A 23,571-nucleotide genomic window follows, 5' to 3' on the forward strand; every position below is an offset into this window, starting at 1 on the left:
TTAGCCCAAATAACTTTTACAAACAATTTTTTACATTATTTTTACATTCTGTGATAAAATTTTGTATAGAAATAAATTTTTTACAACATTTTCTATAGAAATAAAATTTTGACAAAATTTTCGATAGAAATAAAATTTTGACAAAATTATCTATAGAAATAAAATGTTGACAAAATTTTCTATAGAAATAAATTTTTGACAAAATTTTTTATAGAAATAAATTTTTGCCACAATTTTCTATAGATATAACATTTTGAAAATATTTTCTTTAGAAATAAAATTTTGACAAATTTTTCTATAGAAATAAAATTTTGACAAAATTTTCTATAGAAATAAAATGTTGACAAAATTGTCTATAGAAATAAAATTTTGACAAAATTGTCTATAGAAATAAAATTTTGACAACACTTTTTTATAGAAATAAAATTTTGACAAAATAACATTTTGATAACATTTTCTATAGAAATAAAATTTTGGCAATATTTTCCATAGAAATAAAATGTGGAAACAATTTTCTATAGAAATTAAATTTGACTAAAATTTCTATAGAAATACAAATTTTGACAAAATTTTCTATAGAAATAAAATTTTGACAAAATTTTCTATAGAAATAAAATGTTGACAAAATTTTCTATAGAAATAAAATTTTGACAAAATTTTCTATAGAAATAAAATTTTGACAAAATTTTCTATGGAAATAAAATTTTGACACAATTTTCTATGGAAATAAAATTTTGATAAAATTTGCTATAGAAATAAAATTTTGACAATATTTTCCATAGAAATAAAATTTTGGCAATATTTTCCATAGAAATAAAATGTAGAAAAAATTTTCTATAGAAATTAAATTTGACAAAAATTTCTATAGACATAAAAATTTTGACAAAATTTTCTATAGAAATAAAATTTTGACAACACTTTTTTATAGAAATAAAATTTTGACAATATTTTCCATAGAAATAAAATGTAGAAACAATTTTCTATAGAAATTAAATTTGACTAAAATTTCTATAGAAATAAAAATTTTGACAAAATTTTCTATAGAAATAAAATTTTGACAAAATTTTCTATAGAAATAAATTTTTGACAAAATTTTCTATAGAAATAAAATGTTGACAAAATTTTCTATAGAAATAAAATTTTGACAAAATTTTCTATAGAAATAAAATTTTGACAACGTTTTCTATAGAAATAAAATTTTGACAAAATTTTCTATAGAAATAAAATTTTGACAAAATTTTCTATAGAAATAAAATTTTGACAAAATTTTCTATAGAAATAAAATTTCGACAAAATTTTCTATAGAAATAAAATTTCGACAAAATTTTCTATAGAAATAAAACTTTGACAAAATTTTCTATAGAAATAAATTTTCTATATAGAAATAAAATTCAGATAATTGGCTTTGATTAACTTCTATGGGAGCCACCGTGGTGGAATGGTTAGCATGCCCGCCTTGCATACACAAGGTCGTGGGTTCGATTCCTGCTTCGACCGAACACCAAAATGTTTTTCAGCGGTGGATTATCCCACCTCAGTAATGCTGGTGACATTTCTAAGGGTTTCAAAGCTTCTCTAAGTGGTTTCACTGCAATGTGGAACGCCGTTCGAACACGGCTATAAGAAGGAGGTCCCTTTTCATTGAGTTTAACATGGAATCGGGCAGCACTCAGTGATAAGAGAGAAGTTCACCAATGTGGTATCACAATGGACTGAATAGTCTAAGTGAGCCTGATACATCGGGCTGCCATCTAACCCAACCTAACCATGGATGTGAAGGAAAAATTAGTAATCGAACATCTCTTATATGAATGCCCACTCGCAGGACAAATCATATTCGGTCTGCTGCATTAGTTTCATATGAATGATTTTGAATTGGTCAAGCGTGTATGGAATAGCAACATCCATAAATCCTGGCTAATTTCACTGAGTCATTTTTTTCATATTTTCCAGTTGACCACCCCCATTTAAGATTGACATTGATTTGACAATTTTTGGTTTCATATTTGTTTTTTTCTATCATCTTCATATTTTATCTCACGCTAATTACAAGTCAATGCAGTTGATGTGAATGTATTGCATTGATGAAATCCATGGACAAGAGTCATTCATGGACGTTGGTCGCTCGCTCATTTACTTACTTGCTGTGTTACTGATATAACCGTCAATGTCAAACAGTCACCGCCAGATTTAATGAGATCAACAACTTGTTTGTGTGTGGCACCCTCAACACTAATACCATTTCTGAAAAAAAGAAGAAAATAAATAACAAAAGCCATACATTAAAAATTTGCTAATTAAGATAAAAATGCAATTGCAAGGCAAAAAATAAATGAGAATATAAAATACAATCTTTAGGGTTGAAAATGTGTGGCACGCTCAACTCTAATGCCATTTCTGATATACCATACACAACAACAAAATCACATAAATATTTCTTAATTAACAAATCAAATGCAATTAAAAGTCGGATAAACATGAGATTATATAGTTTTGAGTTGAAAATAAGCATGGCATACTTTTAGGCCGTGTAATGCAAAATGGCAAATTTGCCTTGTTTTTCATGCGGTGATACTTTTGCGCTAATAAATGCCATACTTTTTAGACTTTATGCCACCTTTTTATCACACTATGCCAATTTTTATTTACATTAATTTATATTGTTATATTTTTTGTACATTTTGATCCCATATTCCCCCAGCCAAAAAATAGTGAAAATGTCTATGTGGAGGCCTTCCCAAATGGACCGATAAAAACTAAATCCGATACACGTTTTTTTTCGAGTCTAAAATTTCAGTATATTTACAATTTCAGTCAAATCGGATAAAAACAACAGTTTCTACAAGCCCTAAAAGGAAAATCGGGAGATCGGGCTATACTAAAACATTGACCAATACTCACCATTTTCGGCGCCCCTCTTTATGATCCTACAATACATGTAGATTTCCATTTTGAAGCAAATTGGATAAAAAAATCTAGATGTATTTTAGGACCATAAAGAGGTGTGTCGAAAATGGTCCGTATCGGTCCATGTTTTGGTATAGCCCCCGTATAGACCGATCTCCCGATTTTACTTCTTGGGCTTCTAGAAACTGTATTTACTATCCGATTTGCCTGAAATTGGAAATCTAGAGGTATTTTGAGACCATAAAGAGGTGTGTCGAAAATGGTCCGTATCGGTCCATGGTTTGGTATAGCCCCCATATAGACCAATCTCCCGATTTTGCTTCTTGGGCGTCTAGAAACTGTATTTTCTATGCGATTTGCCTGCAATTGAAAATCTAGGGGTATTTTAGGACCATAAAGAGATGTGTCGAAAATGGTCCGTATCTGTCCATGTTTTGGTATAGTCGCCATATAGACCGATCTCCCGATTTTTATTCTTGGGCTTCTGTAAACTGTATTTATGACCCGATTTGCCTGAAATTGGAAATCTAGAGGTATTTTGGGACTCCAAATATGTGTGCCGAAATTAAGGTGTATCGGTCCATTTTTTTGTATAACCCCCATATAGACCGACTTCTCGATTTTACTTCTTGGGCGTCTAGAGACTATATTTTCTAGCCGATTTGCTTGAACTTGAAAATCTAGAGGTATTTTAAGAACACAAAAAGGTGTGTCGCAAATGGTGCCTATTGGTCCTAATTTTGGTGTAGCCCCCATATAGACCGATCTCCCGACTTTATTTCTTGGGTTCTAGAATCCGTAGTTTTTATCCAATTTGCCGGAAATTAGAAATATAGACGTATCTTAGGACCATAAAGAGGTGTGTCGAAAATGATCCGTATCGGTCCATGTTTTGGTACAGCCCCTATATAGACTGATCTCCCGATTTTACTTCTTAGGCTTCCAGAATTCGTAGTTTTCGCCCAATTCGTCTTAAAAAGTGAATTCTAGAGGTATTTGAGGAACATTAAGAGGTGGTGAGTATTGGTCCATGTTTTGGTATAGCCCCCATATAGACCTAACTCCCGAATTTATTTCTAGGACTTCTGGAATCCGGCTGACCACAAATAGGTCCCTTTCGTATAAAGTATTTTCGTTTAGAGCAAACTAATCTGATTTTTTGATAAGCGATTCAACGATTGTCTCTAAAATTTGTGTCAAAAGAAAACTTTGCTGGTCTAAAATTTCGATCCTCAGAAAAGAAAACACTTCTTTCAGGGTATAGCAGCCGCAGTGATCATGAAAATTGCTTGAAACTGAAAGTACAATTTTCAGATTTTACTCATCGTATTCATTTAAATAATGGCGGAAAAAATCTACATATTTAAGGTTTCAAATCAAGGCGTTATTTCATCATATACACGATAACATATGTTTATGATTTCTCAAAAACTCAAACAAAATTGGTTCTCATAAATCCAGAAGCTGATCTGGTCTTCATAGGTAGAATGTTTAAATTTTTTTCGGGAAGCGTACTGGTTGAACTGATTTGCTTGGGAGAAGATTTGTCATCAAACCCCCTAAAATGCTATATATTATCAAGTAACCCGCTACGACGAAGAGTTTTCAAAGTAAACTACTATATTTGATTCATGGTGGTGGGTATTTAAGATTCGGCCCGGCCGAACTTACTGCTTTATACACTTGTTATATATTTTTTGGTGATATTTTTTCTGTGTATACAAAAATATGTTATGTTATGTTAAATATTTACATATTTCTAAATTATTTTATATTTTTTTATCATAAATAACAAAGAAGTATAGTTCCTTTGATTCTATACTCCATGTATATAACAAATAACAAATCAATTAAATCAATCTATTTGTTAAACATAATCAATTCAATTAAACCAATCTGGAAAAATAAAGCCTTGATGGCAGCCACTCAACGACAGTAAGTGAAATAAATTGAATAACTCTGTGTACCATTTTTTTTTGTAAGGTATTCCGAATAGAAATTCCCTACTATAGAAAGGCTAAAATTGTAATGAAAACAAATGAGAAAGAGCTAAAGTACGAGTGGGCTATATGGTAAATAAATAAAGTTAAACCGCACAAAATTGGACAATTTTCGAGAAATGTTTGTTTATTTTTATTATTTACTATTTTTTTTATGACAAATGTAATATTTCGTCTTTAATGTTTTTTCTTCGGCTACTTATGATCAATTTTTTAAAAAGATGCAAATAAAACAATTTTATTTAATCTCTTCTGGGACGTTTCGTTGGGTTTTCCGATTTTTTTGACAATGTTTTATTGATATATAATTATTTTTTACATCACAATAAAACAATTTTATTTAATCTGTTCTGGGACGTTTCGTCGGGTTTTCCGATTTTTTCAACAATGTTTTATTGATATATAATTGTTTTTTGCATCACAATTATTTCACTTATTTTATATAAAAAACTGGACACCACGATAGTTAAAATATAAATAAATAATCGAATGCAAAAAAATCCATAATCAAACTTAAAAACTATTATAACGGAACTTATTTGCTTTATTTTAACACTCAAAAAATATTTCTGTCCCCTAGATTTAGATATTGATTCAAAATATTCACAAATATTATTAAATTATATATTTAAAAAAAAAAAATAATTGTAAAATTAAAAAAAAAAAAAAAAAACATGATGCAAATCCTCACAATAAATCTAAACCTACATTTGAAACTTTTAATCTTTAGATATCAATTTAATGAAAACAAGTAAGGAAAGCCTAAAGTCGGGCTGGGCCGAATATATTATACCCTGCACCACTTTGTCGATCTACATTGTACCAAATTTCAGGCGGATCGGATGAATTTTGCTCCTCCATGAGGCTCAAATCTGGGGATCGGTTTATATTAGGTTAGGTTAGGTTATGTGGCAGCCCGATGTATCAGGCTCACTTAGACTATTCAGTCCATTGTGATACCACAGTGGTGAACTTCTCTCTTATCACTGAGTGCTGCCCGATTCCATGTTAAGCTCAATGACAAGGGACCTCCTTTTTATAGCCGAGTCCGAACGGCGTTCCACATTCCAGTGAAACCACTTAGAGAAGCTTTGAAACCCTCAGAAATGTCACCAGCATTACTGAGGTGGGATAATCCACCGCTGAAAAATTTCTTGGTGTTCGGTCATAGCAGGAATCGAACCCACGACCTTGTATATGCAAGGCGGGCATGCTAACCATTGCACCACGGTGGCTCCCATCGGTTTATATTAGGGCTATATGATAATTATGGACCGATATGGACAAATTTTGCATGGTTGTTAGAGACTCAGAATTTCACCACGACCCAGAATATATATCGTTACCTTAATATACAAAGGCCCTAACTCATGAAAAACGAAGTTTACAGGAGGAGGAAAAAACTTAATAAAATAAGAAACACACCAGATACAAAAATAGTTAAAATGCAGTTTTTATTATTAACATCAGACAAATTCAAAATTATGATATTTTTTTAATATTAACATTTTTAATTAATTTGTATGACTTTGGGCTTTTTGGGTTTGAATTTTTGAAAAAAAAAATTTTTTTCTTGCACAACTTAAAAGAAAACAAAATAACATATCAATTCATATTTAAGTAAAGCAAATATTGGAATTGATAAAACAGTTTATATTTTAAGATAATATAAACTTAGGTTTTATAAGGTTATTGATCATAAAAGTGAATCGTACAGACCGATATCCCTTCTCTCGCCAGTAGCCAAGACACTTGAGGCACTACTCCTCCCCAGCCTTGTGGAGTATTTTCTAGGTGACTACCATCAACATGGATTCCGTAAGGTACACAGTACGACGACAGCCTTACATGCCATTTCGACACATATCAATAGGGGACTTAATCAGCCCAAGCCGTGTCATAGGACGGTCCTGGTGGCGCTTGACCTATCGAAAGCATTCGATACGGTCAACCATTCCACACTATTTGAGGACATCGAGAATACATCCCTACCGGCAGGAACGAAGCGTTGGGTTGTGAATTATATGTGTGGACGCCAGTCGTACATGGAATTCAGGGACAAGAAGTCAAAACCCCGTAGAGTTAAACAAGGAGTTCCCCAGGGCGGGGTGATATCTCCGGCACTGTTTAACCTCTACCTGTCCTCGATTTCACCCCCTTCTGAAGGTGTCGAGATTGTGTCTACGCAGTACACCCCTGGACCACCTTTATGCGGAGGCCAAGATCATCCCAGTGCGTCGACACAATTAGGTACATGTTGTCAAAGCAGTACCTCTTCGGTTGCCATCGAAGTTGTCATCCGTATCACCATCTTGTGGACAAACTCCACCCAGAAATGTAAGGGTTGATCTTCACCTACTAGAGCCCGAGATCCAGCGTTACAAAAGAGAGTCTCTAGATCAGGCAGCATACCAGACAGGTCTGAACAGGATTCATGACGATACTGTAGCTGAAGCGGTGAGAAGCTACAAGGTTAATCCAGTTCTCGGAGTCCGACCGTCGCCCATAGCACCGGAGGAGAGAGACCTCTCACGGCAGACCAAGGTAGTTTTGGCCCAACTGAGATCAGGCAAGTGCAGCCGCCTCAATTCATACTTATCAGTGATTGATAGCAGCGTAGCTGACGTGTATCACATCTGCAATCAAGGGCCACATGACACTCGTCACCTTTTTGCTTGCCCAGCTAAGCCTATCCGTCTCACCACCAGATCACTCTGGACATCCTTGTCGCAGAGTTCCTTGATCTGGCTACAAGTTGAACTACACAATCATAGAACAAAATGGATGAGACCACATTAAAAACTGTTACAACAACAGCAATAACCGCTCACAGACATACATAACACAAAAGCAATATTGTTACGAATGTGATATTTCTAGATTTAAGTTTATTTAAATTAGTTTACGTTAATTTAAATTTCAAATTGTAACGATAAAATTACGTCATAACTTGTTAGAGTCATTTCTTTATTTTCTAGTACTTTCTTAAACATCTTTTGTGTTTCCAATCGTTCATTGTAAAAGTAACGCCTTTTGTTTTATTCCTGCACGACATCTACCTAATCTAGTAGAATGCACTAGATTATTAGCATAAGCCTAAAAGTATGTGTGCCATATCACCTGTAAAATAACGCCGATAGAATATTCCAGATGGCTGTAGGCAATGAAGATAACCAGTTGAATATGTGGTGTTAGATAAATTGTAACAAGATAGTTCTAGATGGTTGTAGGCCAGACTATCCAGAATTTTCGAAATCGTCAAATCACGGTATATAAGCCCCTGGCGGAGGGTGCAGTCAAGTCAGTCGTAAGCTAAAGTTTATACAGTACACATCGTAGAGCAAATAAGTGAAACCAATCAGTTAAACAAATAAATTGTAGATTAACGTTATTGAAAAGAACTGTCTTTTTAATTATCGGGTAATTAAATACGCCTCAATATAAAAACGTAACAATTGGTGTCGGAAGTGAAATAACGGGAAAAAAATCTACAATGAAGTTTAATCAGCTTCGAGTGGAAGACTTGAAGAAGGAATTGAGCAAAATGGAGCAGCCGACTACAGGAAACAAGGCCCAATTACAAAAGCGACTACTGGAAGAGTTCGAGCGGCGCAGTATTGATATCGAAACACATGAGTTCGATTATAAGGAAGATCTTGACGAATCAGTAGTAGCCAGCGCCTTGGAAACTCCATCTGTAGCTTCTAATGTTGTTGATTACACATCGATGGTCAATATTTTGAGCAAAATGATGGAAGAAAATTCTCTAAAAATGCAAGAGGATTCTAGAAAAATGATGGAAGAAAATTCTCTAAAAATGCAAGAGAATTCTAGAAAAATGATGGAAGAAAATTCTCTAAAAATGCAAGAGAATTCTAGAAAAATGATGGAAGAAAATTCTCTAAAAATGCAAGAGAATTCTAGAAAATTGGAAGAAAAATTCGACGAAAATTCAAAAAAGATGGACGAAAATTCTAGAATTCTAAATGAGAATCTTCAACAAATTGCTGAAGGCATGGAAAAACGTGTGGACCATATCGAAAGCCAGTGCGCGTTATCGAGGGCTCGAAAACCAAACCTCCTGTTTTCGATGGATCAACTTCATTTGATGTCTTCAAATTCCAATTCGAAATGGTTGCTTGTAGAAATTTGTGGAACGACAAAGCAATTGAACTTCTATTGGCATTAAAGGGCAATGCCGCTGACGTAATACAAAGCATTCCCGCTGCCTCTAGAAATAATTATAATGAAGTAATAGGGGCACTTCAACGTAAGTACGGCGGAGAACATAAGCAAGACATCTTCAGAATGGAATTAAGAGGAAGAGTCCAGAAGTCAAATGAGACTCTACAAGACTTTGCAACAGAGGTTGAACGGTTGGTGCTTTTGACATATCCAGGAGAAAGTCATCCACTTGTGGACCGACTCAAGATCGAGACCTTTCTGAGTGGAATTAGAGACCCTGATATAAAATGTGCAACATATGCGTCACAAAAGGCTACATTCGCAGAAACAGTAACATTTGCACTTGCACAAGAAACTGCGAGATTGTTGGCACGGCCTCAAATTCACAAAGTACGCAGAGTAGAGACCCAGTGTGAAGAAACGCAATCGGTCATTGAATTGGTAAAAGAGGCTCTAAGGCAGATAATGCAAGAAATGAAGCAGCAGGCAAATAAATCTAGAATAAAATGCTATAACTGTGATAAGGCTGGACATCTATCCCGGGAATGTAAAGCGTGGCGTAAAACGTCGGGGTCAATCTCGCCATCTCCATTAAACAATAATCATAAGAAGGCGACCACAAAGCCAAGCGACTCAAATTTAAATTTTGCGGATAATAGAAAAGGTGGCAAACAAGTTATTGATCAAGCCTTGACACGACGGCATTGCAATGTAGAAAGCACACGCTACTCGAAGGCTGAACCACAGGAGACAGTTGTAAATGTCAGGCAGTTACACATCGAATCTGGCACAGACTGGTCAACAGAGCAACGTAAAGATCCCATTCTGAGAAAAATTATTTCGGCGAAAGAAGAAGATAAGAAACCCAGTAAGAAAGACATCGCAGCCGAAAGCCCACTTATGAAATCATACTGGGCTCAATGGGACAGTCTATGTCTGGTCAACGGAACCCTACAACGTAAGTGGGAAAGTGAAGATGGCAATAATAGCCGCAACTTGATAATCGTGCCAGATTCCAAGGTAAAGGATGTTTTGACGGAATTCCACAATGGACCTAGTGGAGGTCACTTAGGAATAACCAAAACAGCCGAGAAAGTGAAGCAACGATTCTACTGGGTTGGATGTCAGAAATCAATTGCTGAATGGGTGGCAAATTGTGAGAAGTGCATAAAAGGTCCTATTCGGAACGGAATTGAAGTTGCCCGGAGATTTGATATTTGGCGCTACACCCAATGAGCTCGCCATGGAAGAAACCAGTAACGACATACCAAACACATTTGGTAAAGTTCACGAATCAGTGCGAAACAAAATAAAAATGGTTAGCAACAGAATGAAGGCGAGATATGATCGAGCAGCAAACACTGAGGGCTTTAGTGAAGGACAACTGGTTCTGCTATTCAACCCGCAACGAAAGAAAGGATTATGTCCTAAACTACAAACACAGTGGGAAGGCCCATATAAAGTCATCAAGAAGATCAATGATGTTGTATACCGCATTCAAAAAGACGAAAGCCCAAGGTCAAAGATGAAAGTCGTTCACCTGGAACGTTTGGCTCCATACGGAACGGGTTCTGTGCCTATTCGGGACGAACAGGCTTAAGCGGGAGGCAGTGTTACGAATGTGATATTTCTAGATTTAAGTTTATTTAAATTAGTTTACGTTAATTTAAATAAACTTAAATCTAGAAATATTACATTCGTAACACTGAAGTTTATATAGTACACATCGTAGAGCAAATAAGTGAAACCAATCAGTTAAACAAATAAATTGTAGATTAACGTTATTGAAAAGAACTGTCTTTTTAATTATCGGGTAATTAAATACGCCTCAATATAAAAACGTAACAATATAAACAAAATCAGAAAATCTATGCCTGAAAATCTATGTGTTTTTGCAGTAATAATTGAGTTGGGCTTTTTTGTACATATTGTGTGCACGGATGAAAAAGACTGTTTTTCATATGTTTGGCTATAAACATTATATGTTTGGAAAACAAATTTTTAAACACAATATTTTTGAGTGCAAGCATATAATGTTCATAAACTAGCATAACATGTTTGGGACATATATGTTAATATGTTAGAACATATTATGTTTGGGACATAAAATGTTTTTAAATATAATATGCTTGGATGCAAACATATATTAATTTAGAAATATCCTATAAACATATATGTGTTTAGTAGCTTGGAGCGCTATTTAACATGGAGCGATATTGAATTAAGTTGGTGGTTGTTGCTTGTTATTACAAAATTAATATTTTATTTTTCCTTGGGCAATTGATCAGCTACTTCTTTGATCCTTACAAACTGTGTGGTCCGCTGTTCGAATCCCCGTCCGGCAAAAGGTAAAATTAAAATAAAAAAAAAATCATATAATTGAATAATTTCTTCTACAATGTTTGTATTACAGAAAACGGTGGAAGTGAGAAAGATGTGGGGGAATATACAATTGGGCAGAAACAAAATTTTGAGCATTCAGGTCGAAAACCTATGTTGTTAGCACCTATATTACCTGTTTATTTTCATAATTCATTATGATTGTAAATATAATATAAATAAATAAATAAATAAAATTTTGAGCACAATATTGTTTGGGAGAATTTTTTTAAGCATTTTGCACCCAAACATATTATATTTTTGGGTGCAAAATGCTTCCAAACATATTATATGTTCACATAATAACATATTGTTTTTTGGAAGACAACATTATTGAATTTAGATGCAAAAATACAAAATTTTTGGAAATTGACTAACCAAACATATATTGTTTAGACAAATATGCTTGCAAACATATTATATATTGGAAGAGATCAAACATATAAATGTTTGGGCAATAGCCAAAAATGTATATGCTTGAAGCAAAATATGTTTGGGAGTATATGTTACAGAAGCGATTTTTTGTGAGCGTGTGGGTATGAGTTAGGGCTTTTTTTGTACATATTGTGTGGATATAAGTTAGGGCTTTACATTATTAACTTATAACTTCGCTATTTTTCAACACATCTCCGTAAATTTTTTATGGAAGGTGTATCTGATGGTGCTCTGTCAGAATCGACAAAAAACACGATTTCAAAAAATTATGAGTTGGGGCCTTTCTATATTAAGGTAACGATATACTTTATGGGGTGTTAGAGCAATATTTCGATGTGTTACAAACGGAATGACAAAGTTAATATCCCCCGCATTCTATGGTGGGGGGGGTGTAAAAATTAATAGTATCAAATAATTTTTTAATTGGCTTTCAATTAACTTTTAATTGACTTTCAATTAATTTTTTAATTGATACTATCATTACTGTGATTGAAGACATTTCAATTAAAACATTAATTGGATCAATTAATTTCGTGATTGAATCAGAATCAATTTTTATTTTGTGCGTATGGGTGGGGGAGGAGTAGAGAAACGAGGGAGAAAATTCGATAAATGAGATCTATATCGAAATTTTATTTTTAAATATCTTAGATTTCAAGCCAGATGAGATGATTACAAAACGAATGACAAACTTTTTATACCCCCATCACCATTCTATCTTTATGGTGGGGATAAACATATGTTTACTTAATATGTAAACTAAATTTTGAGTCATATGTCTATTGAGACCTATCAAAAGGAGGCCCGATACAGCACATTTTCAAAATTGCCGCATAACAAACTACGATTCTGTGGCAAATTTAGGCGTTTCACGCAAACCACAACATCGATCTTCGAATGTCACTCTCATCAGCAATCGTCAGTTTGATATTATCCATATTTTCTTTTTCTTAAACTGCACCAAATAAATATGGAATTCTATGGAAATGCATATATACATATAAGGATTTTGTAACCCACAAAACAATTTTGAAGCCTCATCAAGTCAGTAATTAAAAAAAAAAATAAAGACATTTCCAATTGTGGTATGCAGTGCATTGTCTTCGGTGCAAAATTCTTAAGGGTAATCTTGAATATAGCACACAACATACACACCATCAACATTTTTATTTATACAAGATGTAATTGTGCATTTCCATTGTTCTATTCCTCTATGTGGTACATCCTACATATGGTAGCTGTAAGATTGACAGTGATGAAGATGTTGTGAATACTACAACAATTACTGAAACATTGAGTTTTAAAGAGTCTGGTTGCAACTGATGGTTTCCAATAGAAAAGTGATAGTCAAAGTTGTTGATATGAATTCAATGATGAAGTTGAAAATATGAAACATGCAAGATAGAATTTCCAAAATAACCAAGCAAAGAGTCATTAACTTATTTTCTTGGGATAAATGAACCATTTCCAAAATATACTATGTAATTAAAAGAATTTCATAATTAAGAAAGTAGAGTTATTTAATAACGATGTTTTACTATGTTGCCTTACAAGCCATCAGGCTATAAATATTGCACATACGCCACAGTGATAAGCACAGTGGTGCGTATATTTTTTGTCATACATCATACGCACTAGCGATTTGCCCCATGTTTTCGTTATTTAGTCAAATGCACCTTAAAAGGTTTGAATGCGTAATTATTAGGGAAGATGAATGTCCCGTAAACTACAACACAAAATTGACGATATTTCCATTTGGAGGAAATTCGTAAGTTTCGCTGTGAATATGGAACCCATGAAAATAAGCCCCGAAATCTAAATGAATTAGGTCCCAAAAAATTATGTGAAAAACAACAACGCCAATTTTTTTTTTGTTTTTAGGAAGAAGGAGCCACCGTGGTGCAATGGTTAGCATGCCCGCCTTGCATACACAAGGTCGTGGGTTCGATTCCTGCTTCGACCGAACACCAAAAAGTTTTTCAGCGGTGGATTATCCTACCTCAGTAATGCTGGTGACATTTCTGAGGGTTTCAAAGCATCTCTAAGTGGTTTCACTGCAATGTGGAACGCCGTTCGGACTCGGCTATAAAAGGAGGTCCCTTGTCATTGAGCTTAACATGGAATCGGGCAGCACTCAGTGATAAGAGAGAAGTTCACCAATGTGGTATCACAATGGACTGAATAGTCTAAGTGAGCCTGATACATCGGGCTGCCACCTAACCTAACCTAGGAAGTATTTTTGGAGCCCTTGTGCATTTTGAAAATAAACCCTAATGTTTAAAATGAAAATGAACTCCAATTTACTGTTTGGGATTGTGCTTCATTTTCAAGTGGGCCCTATTTTCGCATTCTGGAATTTAAAAATGGTGGCAACTATATACACGTTTGCTGCTATTGCGGTGCTGCACGTCAATTTATTTTCTCCCCTTCATTAATAATATTGAGGTTCAATAATGTTTCAGATTATTTGTTATACTTATGGCGTTTTCGATTGGGGGAAAAAGTGCAACATTCTCGAAATGGATTGCAAAATATGAAGGACACTGTCATAGATTTTGGATCATGTATACCTCACAATATCATGAATTAAAAATAACTTTGGAATGGCACTATCATTTGGGCGAAAATACAATGAGGGGAAAAGTAGTGTAACACCAAGGCAACATATTTTTTGCGAATCGAAAACGCCCTTAGTTTTAAGTCTATTATTGTAACCAAATTTTATTCGCTTATAGGTACACATATCTCATTTTTCTTTAAATGTCGTTCTTTTATCTTTGTAGCTGAGTGTGACAAGATTTTGTCAATATTTTATTTTTATAGAAAATTTTGTCAAATTTTTATTTCTATAGAGAATTTTATAAAAATATTATTTTGTCAAAATTTTATTTCTATACAAAATTTTGTCAAAAATTTTATTTCTATAGAAAGTTTTTTCAAAATTTTATTTCTATAGAAATTATTCGAAAAATGTTATTTCTATAGAAAATGTTGTCAAATTTTATTTCTTTAGAAAATGTCAAAAATTTATTTCTATAGAAATTTCTGTAAAAATTTTATTTCTATAAAATTTTGTTTTTTTTTTTAAATTTTATATGTATGGGACATTTTGTTAAAGTTTTATATCTATAGCAAATTAAGTCAAAATTTTAATTCTATAGAAAATTTAGTCAAAATTTCATTTAGTCAAAATTTTATTTCTGTAGGAAATTTATTAAAATTTTTCTGTAACAATTTTTTTCAAAATTACTTTGCTATAGGAATTATAGAAAATTTTGTCCAAATTTTATTTCTATGGAATATTTTTTCAATATTTTATTTCTATAGGAAATTTTGTCAAAATTTAATTTTTAATTTATTGCTATAGGATTTTTTCAAAATTTCTTTTCTAAGGAAATTTTGTCAAAATTTCATTTCTGTAAGAATTTGTTTTAAATTTTATTTCTATAGGATATTTTGTCAAAATTTCATTTCTGTAAGAATTTTCATTAAATTTCATTTCTATAGGAAATTTTGTCAAAATTTCAATTCTGTAGGATATTTCGTCAAACTGTCATTTCTGTAAAAAAAACACATTTCTATAGGAAATTTTGTCAACAATTTCTTTGCTATAAGAAATTTTATCAAAATTTCATTTCAATAGGAAATTTAGTCAAAATTTCATTTCTATAGAAAAAATTGTTAAAATATCTATAGGAAATTTTGTCTAAATTTAATTTCTGTAGAAATATTGGCAAAATTTCATTTCTGTAAGAAATTTTGTCAAAATATCTTTGGTATAATAGGAAATTTGAATTTTGACACATTTTTATAGAAAATTTTGTCCAAATTTCATTTGTACAAGAAATTTTGTCAAAATTTTATGTCTATAGGAAATTTTAACAAAATTTAATTTCTATAGGATATTTTGTCAAAATTTCATTTCTGTAAGATTTTTTCAAAATTTCATTTCTTTAAGCAATTTTGTCAACATTTTATTTCTATAAGAAATTTTGTCAAAATCTGTCTTTAGAAAATTTCTATAGAAAATTTGGCCAACATTTTATTTCTATAGAATACTTTGTCAAAATTTTATTTCTATTGAAAATTATTTTTAAAAAATGTATTTCTATAGGATATTTTTTTCAAAATTTTATTTCTATAGGATGATTAGTCAAAATTCCATTTCCTTAAGAAATTTTGTAAAAATGTCATTTCTATAGAAAATTTAGTCAAAATTTCACTTCTATAGGAAATTGTTTCAAAATTTCATTTCTGTAGGATATTTTATTCTGTAAAAAATTTTGTCAAAATTTCATTTCTATAGAAAAATTTGTAAAATTTCATTTGTATAGGAATTTTTTTCAATATTTTCTGTAAGAAATTTTATCAATTTTTATAGGCATTTTTTCAAAATTTCATTTATGAAGAAAATTTTGTCTAAATTTCATTTCTGAAGAAAATTTTCTCCAAATTTCATTTCTATAGAAAATTTTATTTCTATCGATTTTTTTTTCACAATTTTATATGCATAGGACATTTTGTCAAAGTTTTTTCTATAACAAATTAAGTCAACATTTTATTTCTATAGAAAATTTAGTCAAAATTTTATTTCTGTAGGAAATTTATTAAAATTTTTCTGTAAGATTTTTTTTTTTAAATTACTTTGCTATAGGAATTATAGAAAATTTTGTCCAAATTTTATTTCTATGGAATTTTTTCAATATTTTATTTCTATAGGAAATTTTGTCAAAATTTATTTGCTATAGGATTTTTTTTCAAAATTTCTTTTCTAAGGAAATTTTGTCAAAATTTCATTTTTGTAAGAAATTTTGTCAAAATTTCATTTCTGTAAGAAATTTTTTTCGTCAAACTGTCATTTCTGTCAAACTGTCATTTCTGTAAAAAAAAATCATTTCTATAGGAAATGTTGTCAACAATTTCTTTGCTATAAGAAATTTTATCAAAATTTCATTTCAATAGGAAATTTAGTCAAAATTTCATTTCTATAGAAAATATTGTTAAAATTTCTATAGGAATTTTGTCTAAATTTAACTTCTGTAGAAATATTGAAAATATATAGAAAATTTTATTTCTATTGATTTTTTTTCACAATTTTATATGTATAGGACATTTTGTCAAAGTTTTTTCTATAACAAATTAAGTCAACATTTTATTTCTATAGAAAATTTAGTCAAAATTTTATTTCTGAAGGATTTTTTTTCAAATTTTTCTGTAAGAAATTGTTTCAAAATTTCTTTGCTATAGGAATTATAGGAAATTTTGTCCAAATTTTATTTCTATGGAATATTTTGTCAATATTTTATTTCTATAGGAAATTTTGACAAAATTTATTTGCTATAGAAAATTTTCCAAAATTTCTTTTCTAAGGAAATTTTGTCAAAATTTCATGTCTATAAGAAATTTTGTCAAAATTTCATTTCTGTAAGAAATTTTGTCAAAATTTCATTTCTATAGGAAATTTTGTCAAAATTTCAATTCTGCAGGATATTTCGTCAAACTGTCATTTCTGTAAAAAAATTCATTTCCATAGGAAATTTTGTCAACAATTTCGTTGCTATAAGAAATTTTATCAAAATTTCATTTCAATAGAAAATTTACTCAAAATTTCATTTCTATAGAAAATATTGTTAAAATTTCTATAGGAAATTTTGTCTAAATTTAATTTCTGTAGAAATATTGGCAAAATTTCAATTCTGTAAGAAATTTTGTCAAAATATCTTTGCTATAGGAAATTTTGTCAAAATTTTATTTTTATAGAAAATTTTGTCAAAATTTCATTTGTACAGGAAATTTTGTCAAAATTTTATTTCTATAGGAAATTCTATCAAAATTTAATTTCTATAGGATATTTTTTCAAAATTTCATTTCTGTAAGCAATTTTGTCAACATTTTATTTCTATAGGAAATTTTGTCAAAATCTTTCTATAGAAAATTTGGCCAACATTTTATTTCTATAGAATACTTTGTCAAAATTTTATTTCTATTGAAAATTATTTTTAAAAAATGTATTTCTATAGGATATTTTTTTTCAAAATTTTATTTCTATAGGAAATTTAGTCAAAATTTCACTTCTATAGGAAATTGTTTCAAAATTTCATTTCTGTAGGATATTTTATTCTGTAAGAAATTTTGTCAAAATTTCATTTCTATAGAAAAATTTGTAAAAATTTCATTTCTATAGGATTTTTTTTTCAATATTTTCTGTAAGAAATTTTATCAAAATTTCATTTTTATATGAAATTTTTTCAAAATTTCATTTATGAAGAAAATTTTGTCTAAATTTCATTTTTGAAGAAAATTTTGTCTAGAGAAAATTTTCTCCAAATTTCATTTCTATAGAAAATTTTGTAAGAAATTTTGTCAAAATTTCTTTGATATAGGAAATTTTGTCAACATTTCATTTCTATCACAGAAAGATATTTCACGAAAATTTGTCGAATTAAAATTTTAATAGAGTTTTAAAAAATATTCAATTTTTATTGATTCAACAAAATCAATCACAAAAATTAATAGTATCAATTAATTTTTTTAATTGGATCAATTAATTTTTTAATTGACCTTCAATTAATTTTTAATTGATACTATCATTTCTGTGATTGAAGACATTTCAATTAAAAAATTAATTGGATCAATTAATTTCGTGATTGAATTTCATTTATGTACAAAATTTTGTCACAATTTCGTTGCTATAGATTTTTTTCATTTTTCATTTAATTTTTTTTTAATATGGACCGATATGGCCGAATTTGTGCATGAATTTTAGAGGGTATATACAGTGTTTTTTTTTTTTGCTCTTGCTTGAACCTGAAACCCCTGTTTTATTATTCGAAAAAATCTCAACAAAAACGCATATTCCCAAGTCTCCAACTCAAAAATGTCGACCCCATCCACTAGGCATATACTAACATCATGTACCATCAAATGGACTGAATAGTCTAAGTGAGCCTGAATTTTAATCGGACTGCCACTTTAACCTAAACATCATGTACCAAATTTCATACGGATCGGATGAAAATTACTACTCCATGGGGCTCCGTAAGTCAAATCTGGGGGTCGGCTATACCCAAAAGTATTCCGATATAACCCATTTGCAATACCATCTAACCTACTTTAATAACAACTACACACAAAAAATTTTTTTTCTGATTCAATCACCAAATTAATTGATCCAATTAATTTTTTAATTGAAATGTCTTCAATCACGAAAATGATAGTATCAATCACAGTTTTAATTGGGCATAGAAAAAATTCTTGATTAAAAAATTAATTGATTTTTTAGCAAATTTCAATTAATTTTTTAATTGATTCAATTAAAAATTTAATTGATGTTGATTGCAAAACTCAATTAATCTATTTTAAACTATTTTTAATTACTTTCTGAATTGGCTTAGAGTTTTTATTTGGATTAACAAATGTTTGTTTGAAATACATTTTTAATTAAAAAAAATCAGCACTTTTTAACTGAATTAGTCTTCCGAATTTGATTAAAAAGTTAATTGTATCAATTAATTTTTTAATTAAAATTTTTAAAATTTTCAATCATTGACTTAATTAACTTAATGTTTCTATCATGATTAAAAAGTTAATTGTATCAATTAATTTATTAATTAAAAAAATTTACAACTTCAATTAACTTTTTAATTGGAAATATTTTGGTGATATTTTTTTCTGTGTACTTGTGCCAAGTTTCAAGCCGATAACTTTTTTCGATCGAAAATTAGCGTGATTCCTACAGTCGGACGGACATCGCTAGATAAACTAAGAATTTCACTACGACCCAGAATATAGTATATACTCGTACATTATGGCTACTGAGACCTTTTTTCAATGTCTTACAAACAACCTCATTTGGTGGAGAGTAATATAATGTTTTCTAATTCGATTTTTACACAAACAATTGATTTTATTAAATATGTACTCTAAATTAAATGGAAAACTGAGAGGATCCTAAATCTTGCTTTTGAAGCTTTGGCTTGTCTTTAAATTAAGCATAATACCGTGGTAGATTGAAGTCATGGTGATTAAAGTGCCTCTATTGGTTTCCGTAGTTACACACAAAGGATTTTAGTAAAATTTATTTGACGTAGCAAACAATCCACTACTCAGACGTCCGAAGCTAAATTATCAAATTTCCAAACACAACCCTTTAGTGTCTCGTTCGAAAGTTTAAAGATTAATTTTCTCTCTCTCTCTCTTCATTATTTCACTGCAATTTGCTCGGTAAGTCTTTAATGTCTAATTATATGCTTTACTCCAATTTCAATTGTAACCTATTGAACACTAAATTTCCAAGAAATGTTCTTTAACTCTCTCAGCCTAAGGCAAGAATTGGTTTTCGGACATCATTTGATGTGAGTGCTTTAGTTAAGCCTACCTTCTCGATGACCTTTGTTCGAATTCACGAAAATGTCGACCCTGTGCGACAGCGGAAAACTGTACGTAATTAAAGGGCAACATTTCCTCCAGTGAGGGTTTCCTGTGCCTTCCGTTTTGTGTTTTCGTCGTAAAATTAAAAGGACCGTAGATACAAAATACAGCAAAGACGGGAAGGATTATTTCTCCAAGAGAATTTCTTTTTCACTTTGTGTGTTTTTACCGTGACAAAATGTGAATTTTAAGTACGTTCAGTCTCTACGCTTGACAGATGGAGATAAGTTAAGACACAACCACAAAATGGAAAATAATTTTTTTAATATTTATGCTGCTGCTGCAGTGATTATTTGAAAATATCGATAGTATTATTTACTTTGATCTTAAGAGTACCCATATACACATTTTCACACATTCAAATGAAACAGAACGAAACGAAACAATAAAATGAGTAGAGGATTAATTATCTACGAGTATGGTCACCATACACTCAAGAAAAAAATTATCATATATTGTAATGCATTGCATTTTTATTATTTATTAAATAATAAACAAGTACAGTGATAAATATTTATATCAAATAGAAAATTGGAAAAATAATCTATTTGTGTACGAAGGTTGCCTTTTATATTTCGAGATTAGAGAGTTTTTATTCTCCATCATCCAAAATTTTATTTATATAGAAAGTTTTCTCAAAATTTTATTTCTATAGAATATTTTCTCAAAATTTTATTTCTATAGAAAAATATGTCAATTTTTTTCAATAGAAAATTTTCTCAAAATTTTATTTCCATAGACAAAATTTGTCAAAATTTTATTTCTATTGAAAATTTTCTTAAAATTTTATTTCTATAGAAAAATTTTGTCAAAATTTTATTTTTATAGTAAATTTTGTCAAAATTTTATTTCTATAGAAAATTTTCTCAAAATTTTATTTTTATAAAAATTTTTCTCAAAATTTTATTTCTATAGAAAATTTTGTCAAAACTTTATTTCTATAGAAAATTTTGTCAAAATTTTATTTCTATAGAAAATTTCGTCAAAATTTTGTTTCTGTAAAAAATTTTGACCAAATTTTATTTCTATAAAAAATTTTGTCAACATTTTATTTCTACACAAAATTTTGTCAAAATTTAATTTTTTATAGAAAATGTTGTCAACATTTTATTTCTATGACAATTTTGTCAAAATTTTATTCCTGTACAAAATTTTCTCAAAATTTTATTGTTATAGAAAATTTTCTCAAAAAATGTTTGCAAAACTTTATTTCTATAGAAACTTTTCTCAAAATCTTATTTCTATAAAAAGTTTTCTCAAAATTTTATTCCTATAGACAACTTTGTCAAATTTTATTTCTATAGAAAAATATGTCAAAATTTTATTTCTATCGAAAATTTTGTAATAATTTTATTTCTATAAAAAATTTTGTCAAAAATTTGTAAAAAATTTTGACAAAATTTTATTTCTATAGAAAATTTTGTCAACATTTTATTTCTATACAAAATTTTGTCAAAATTTAATTTTTTATAGAAAATGTTGTCAACATTTTATTTCTATGACAATTTTGTCAAAATTTTATTCCTGTACAAAATTTTCTCAAAATTTTATTGTTATAGAAAATTTTCTCAAAAAATGTTTGCAAAACTTTATTTCTATAGAAACTTTTCTCAAAATTTTATTTCTATAAAAAGTTTTCTCAAAATTTTATTCCTATAGACAACTTTGTCAAATTTTATTTCTATAGAAAATTATGTCAAAATTTCATTTCTATCGAAAATTTTGTAATAATTTTATTTCTATAAAAAATTTTGTCAAAATTTTGTCATAATTTTATTTCTATAGAAAATGTTGTCGAAATTTTATTTTTATAGAAAATTATGTCGAAATTTTATTTCTATAGAAAATTTTGTCAAAATTTCATTTCTATAGAAAATTTTGTCAAAATTTTATTTCTATAGAAACTATTGTCAAAATGTTATTTCTATAGAAAATTTTGTCAAAATGTTATTTCTATAGAAAATTTTGTCAAAATTTTATTTCTATAGAAGATTTTGTCAAAATGTTATTTCTATATAAAATTTTGTCAAAATTTTATTTCTATAGAAAATTTTGTCAAAATTTTATTTCTATAGAAAATTTTGTCAAAATTTAATTTCTAAAGAAAATGTTGTCAAAATTTTATTTCTATAGAAAATTTTGTCAAAATTTTATTTCTATAGAAAATTTTGTCAAAATGTTATTTCTATAGAAAATTTTATCAAAATGTTATTTCTATGGAAGATTTTGTCAAAATGTTATTTCTATAAAAATAAAATTTTCTCAACATTTTATTTCTATAGAAAATTTTCTCAATATTTTATTTCTATAGAAAATTTTGTCAAAATTTTCTATCTATAGAAAATTTTGTCATAATTTTATTTCTATAGAAAACTTTGTCAAAATTTTATTTCTATAGAAAATTTTGTCAAAATTTTATTTCTATACAAAATTTTGTCAAGATTTAATTTTTAATAGAAAATTTTCTCAAAATTTTATTTCTATAGAAAAATTTTGTCAAAATTTTATTTCTATAGTAAATTTTGTCACAACTTGATTTCTATAGAAAAATTTCTCAAAATTTTATTTCTATAGAAAATTTTGTCAAAATTTTATTTCTATACAAAACTTTGTCAAGATTTAACTTTTTATAGAAAATTTTGTCAAAATTTTATTTCTATGACAATTTGGTCAAAATTTTATTTCTGTAAAAAATTTTCTCAAAATTTTATTGTTATAGAAAAATTTCTCAAAATTTTATTTCTATAGAAAATATTTGCAAAACTTTATTTCTATAGACACTTTTCTCAAATTTTTTTTTTATAAAAAATTTTGTCAAAATGTTATTTCTATAGAAAATTTTGTCAAAGTTTTATTTCTATAGAAGATTTTGTCAAAATGTTATTTCTATAGAAAATTTTGTGAAAATGTTATTTCTATAGAAAATTTTGTCAAAATTTTATTTCTATAGAAAATTTTGTGAAAATTATATTTCTATAGAAAATTTTGTGAAAATTTTGTCAAAATTTTATTTCTATAGAAAATTTTGTGAAAATGTTATTTCTATAGAAAATTTTGTCAAAATTTTATTTCTATAGAAAATTTTGTGAAAATTTTATTTCTATCGAAAATTTTGTGAAAATTTTGTCAAAATTTTATTTCTATAGAAAATTTTGTCAAAATTTTATTTCTATAGAAAATTTTGTCAAAATTTTATTTCTATAGAAAATTTTGTCAAAATGTTATTTCTATGGAA

General features: G+C 29.1%; 1 protein-coding gene across 2 annotated transcripts in view; it reads right to left on the bottom strand.

The window, feature by feature from the left end:
- Positions 1-23,571, bottom strand: part of Snx27 (sorting nexin 27) — a 64,362-nt gene that overhangs the window by 8,640 nt on the left and 32,151 nt on the right. The window contains exons 1-2 of one of the 2 annotated variants that reach the window (XM_075299508.1): positions 20,284-20,462; positions 2,142-2,244 (exon numbers count right to left, since the gene is read on the bottom strand). In XM_075299508.1, coding sequence (XP_075155623.1) covers positions 2,142-2,244; positions 20,284-20,366 — 186 coding nt within the window. In that variant the 5' untranslated portion in view covers positions 20,367-20,462. Of the gene's footprint in view, positions 1-2,141; positions 2,245-20,283; positions 20,463-23,571 lie in introns of those variants that run through there. The other variant, XM_075299507.1, reaches the window with a different exon arrangement.

Source organism: Haematobia irritans, chromosome 3 (assembly GCF_050003625.1).
Source record: "Haematobia irritans isolate KBUSLIRL chromosome 3, ASM5000362v1, whole genome shotgun sequence".
Classification (NCBI taxonomy): Eukaryota; Metazoa; Arthropoda; class Insecta; order Diptera; family Muscidae; genus Haematobia; species Haematobia irritans.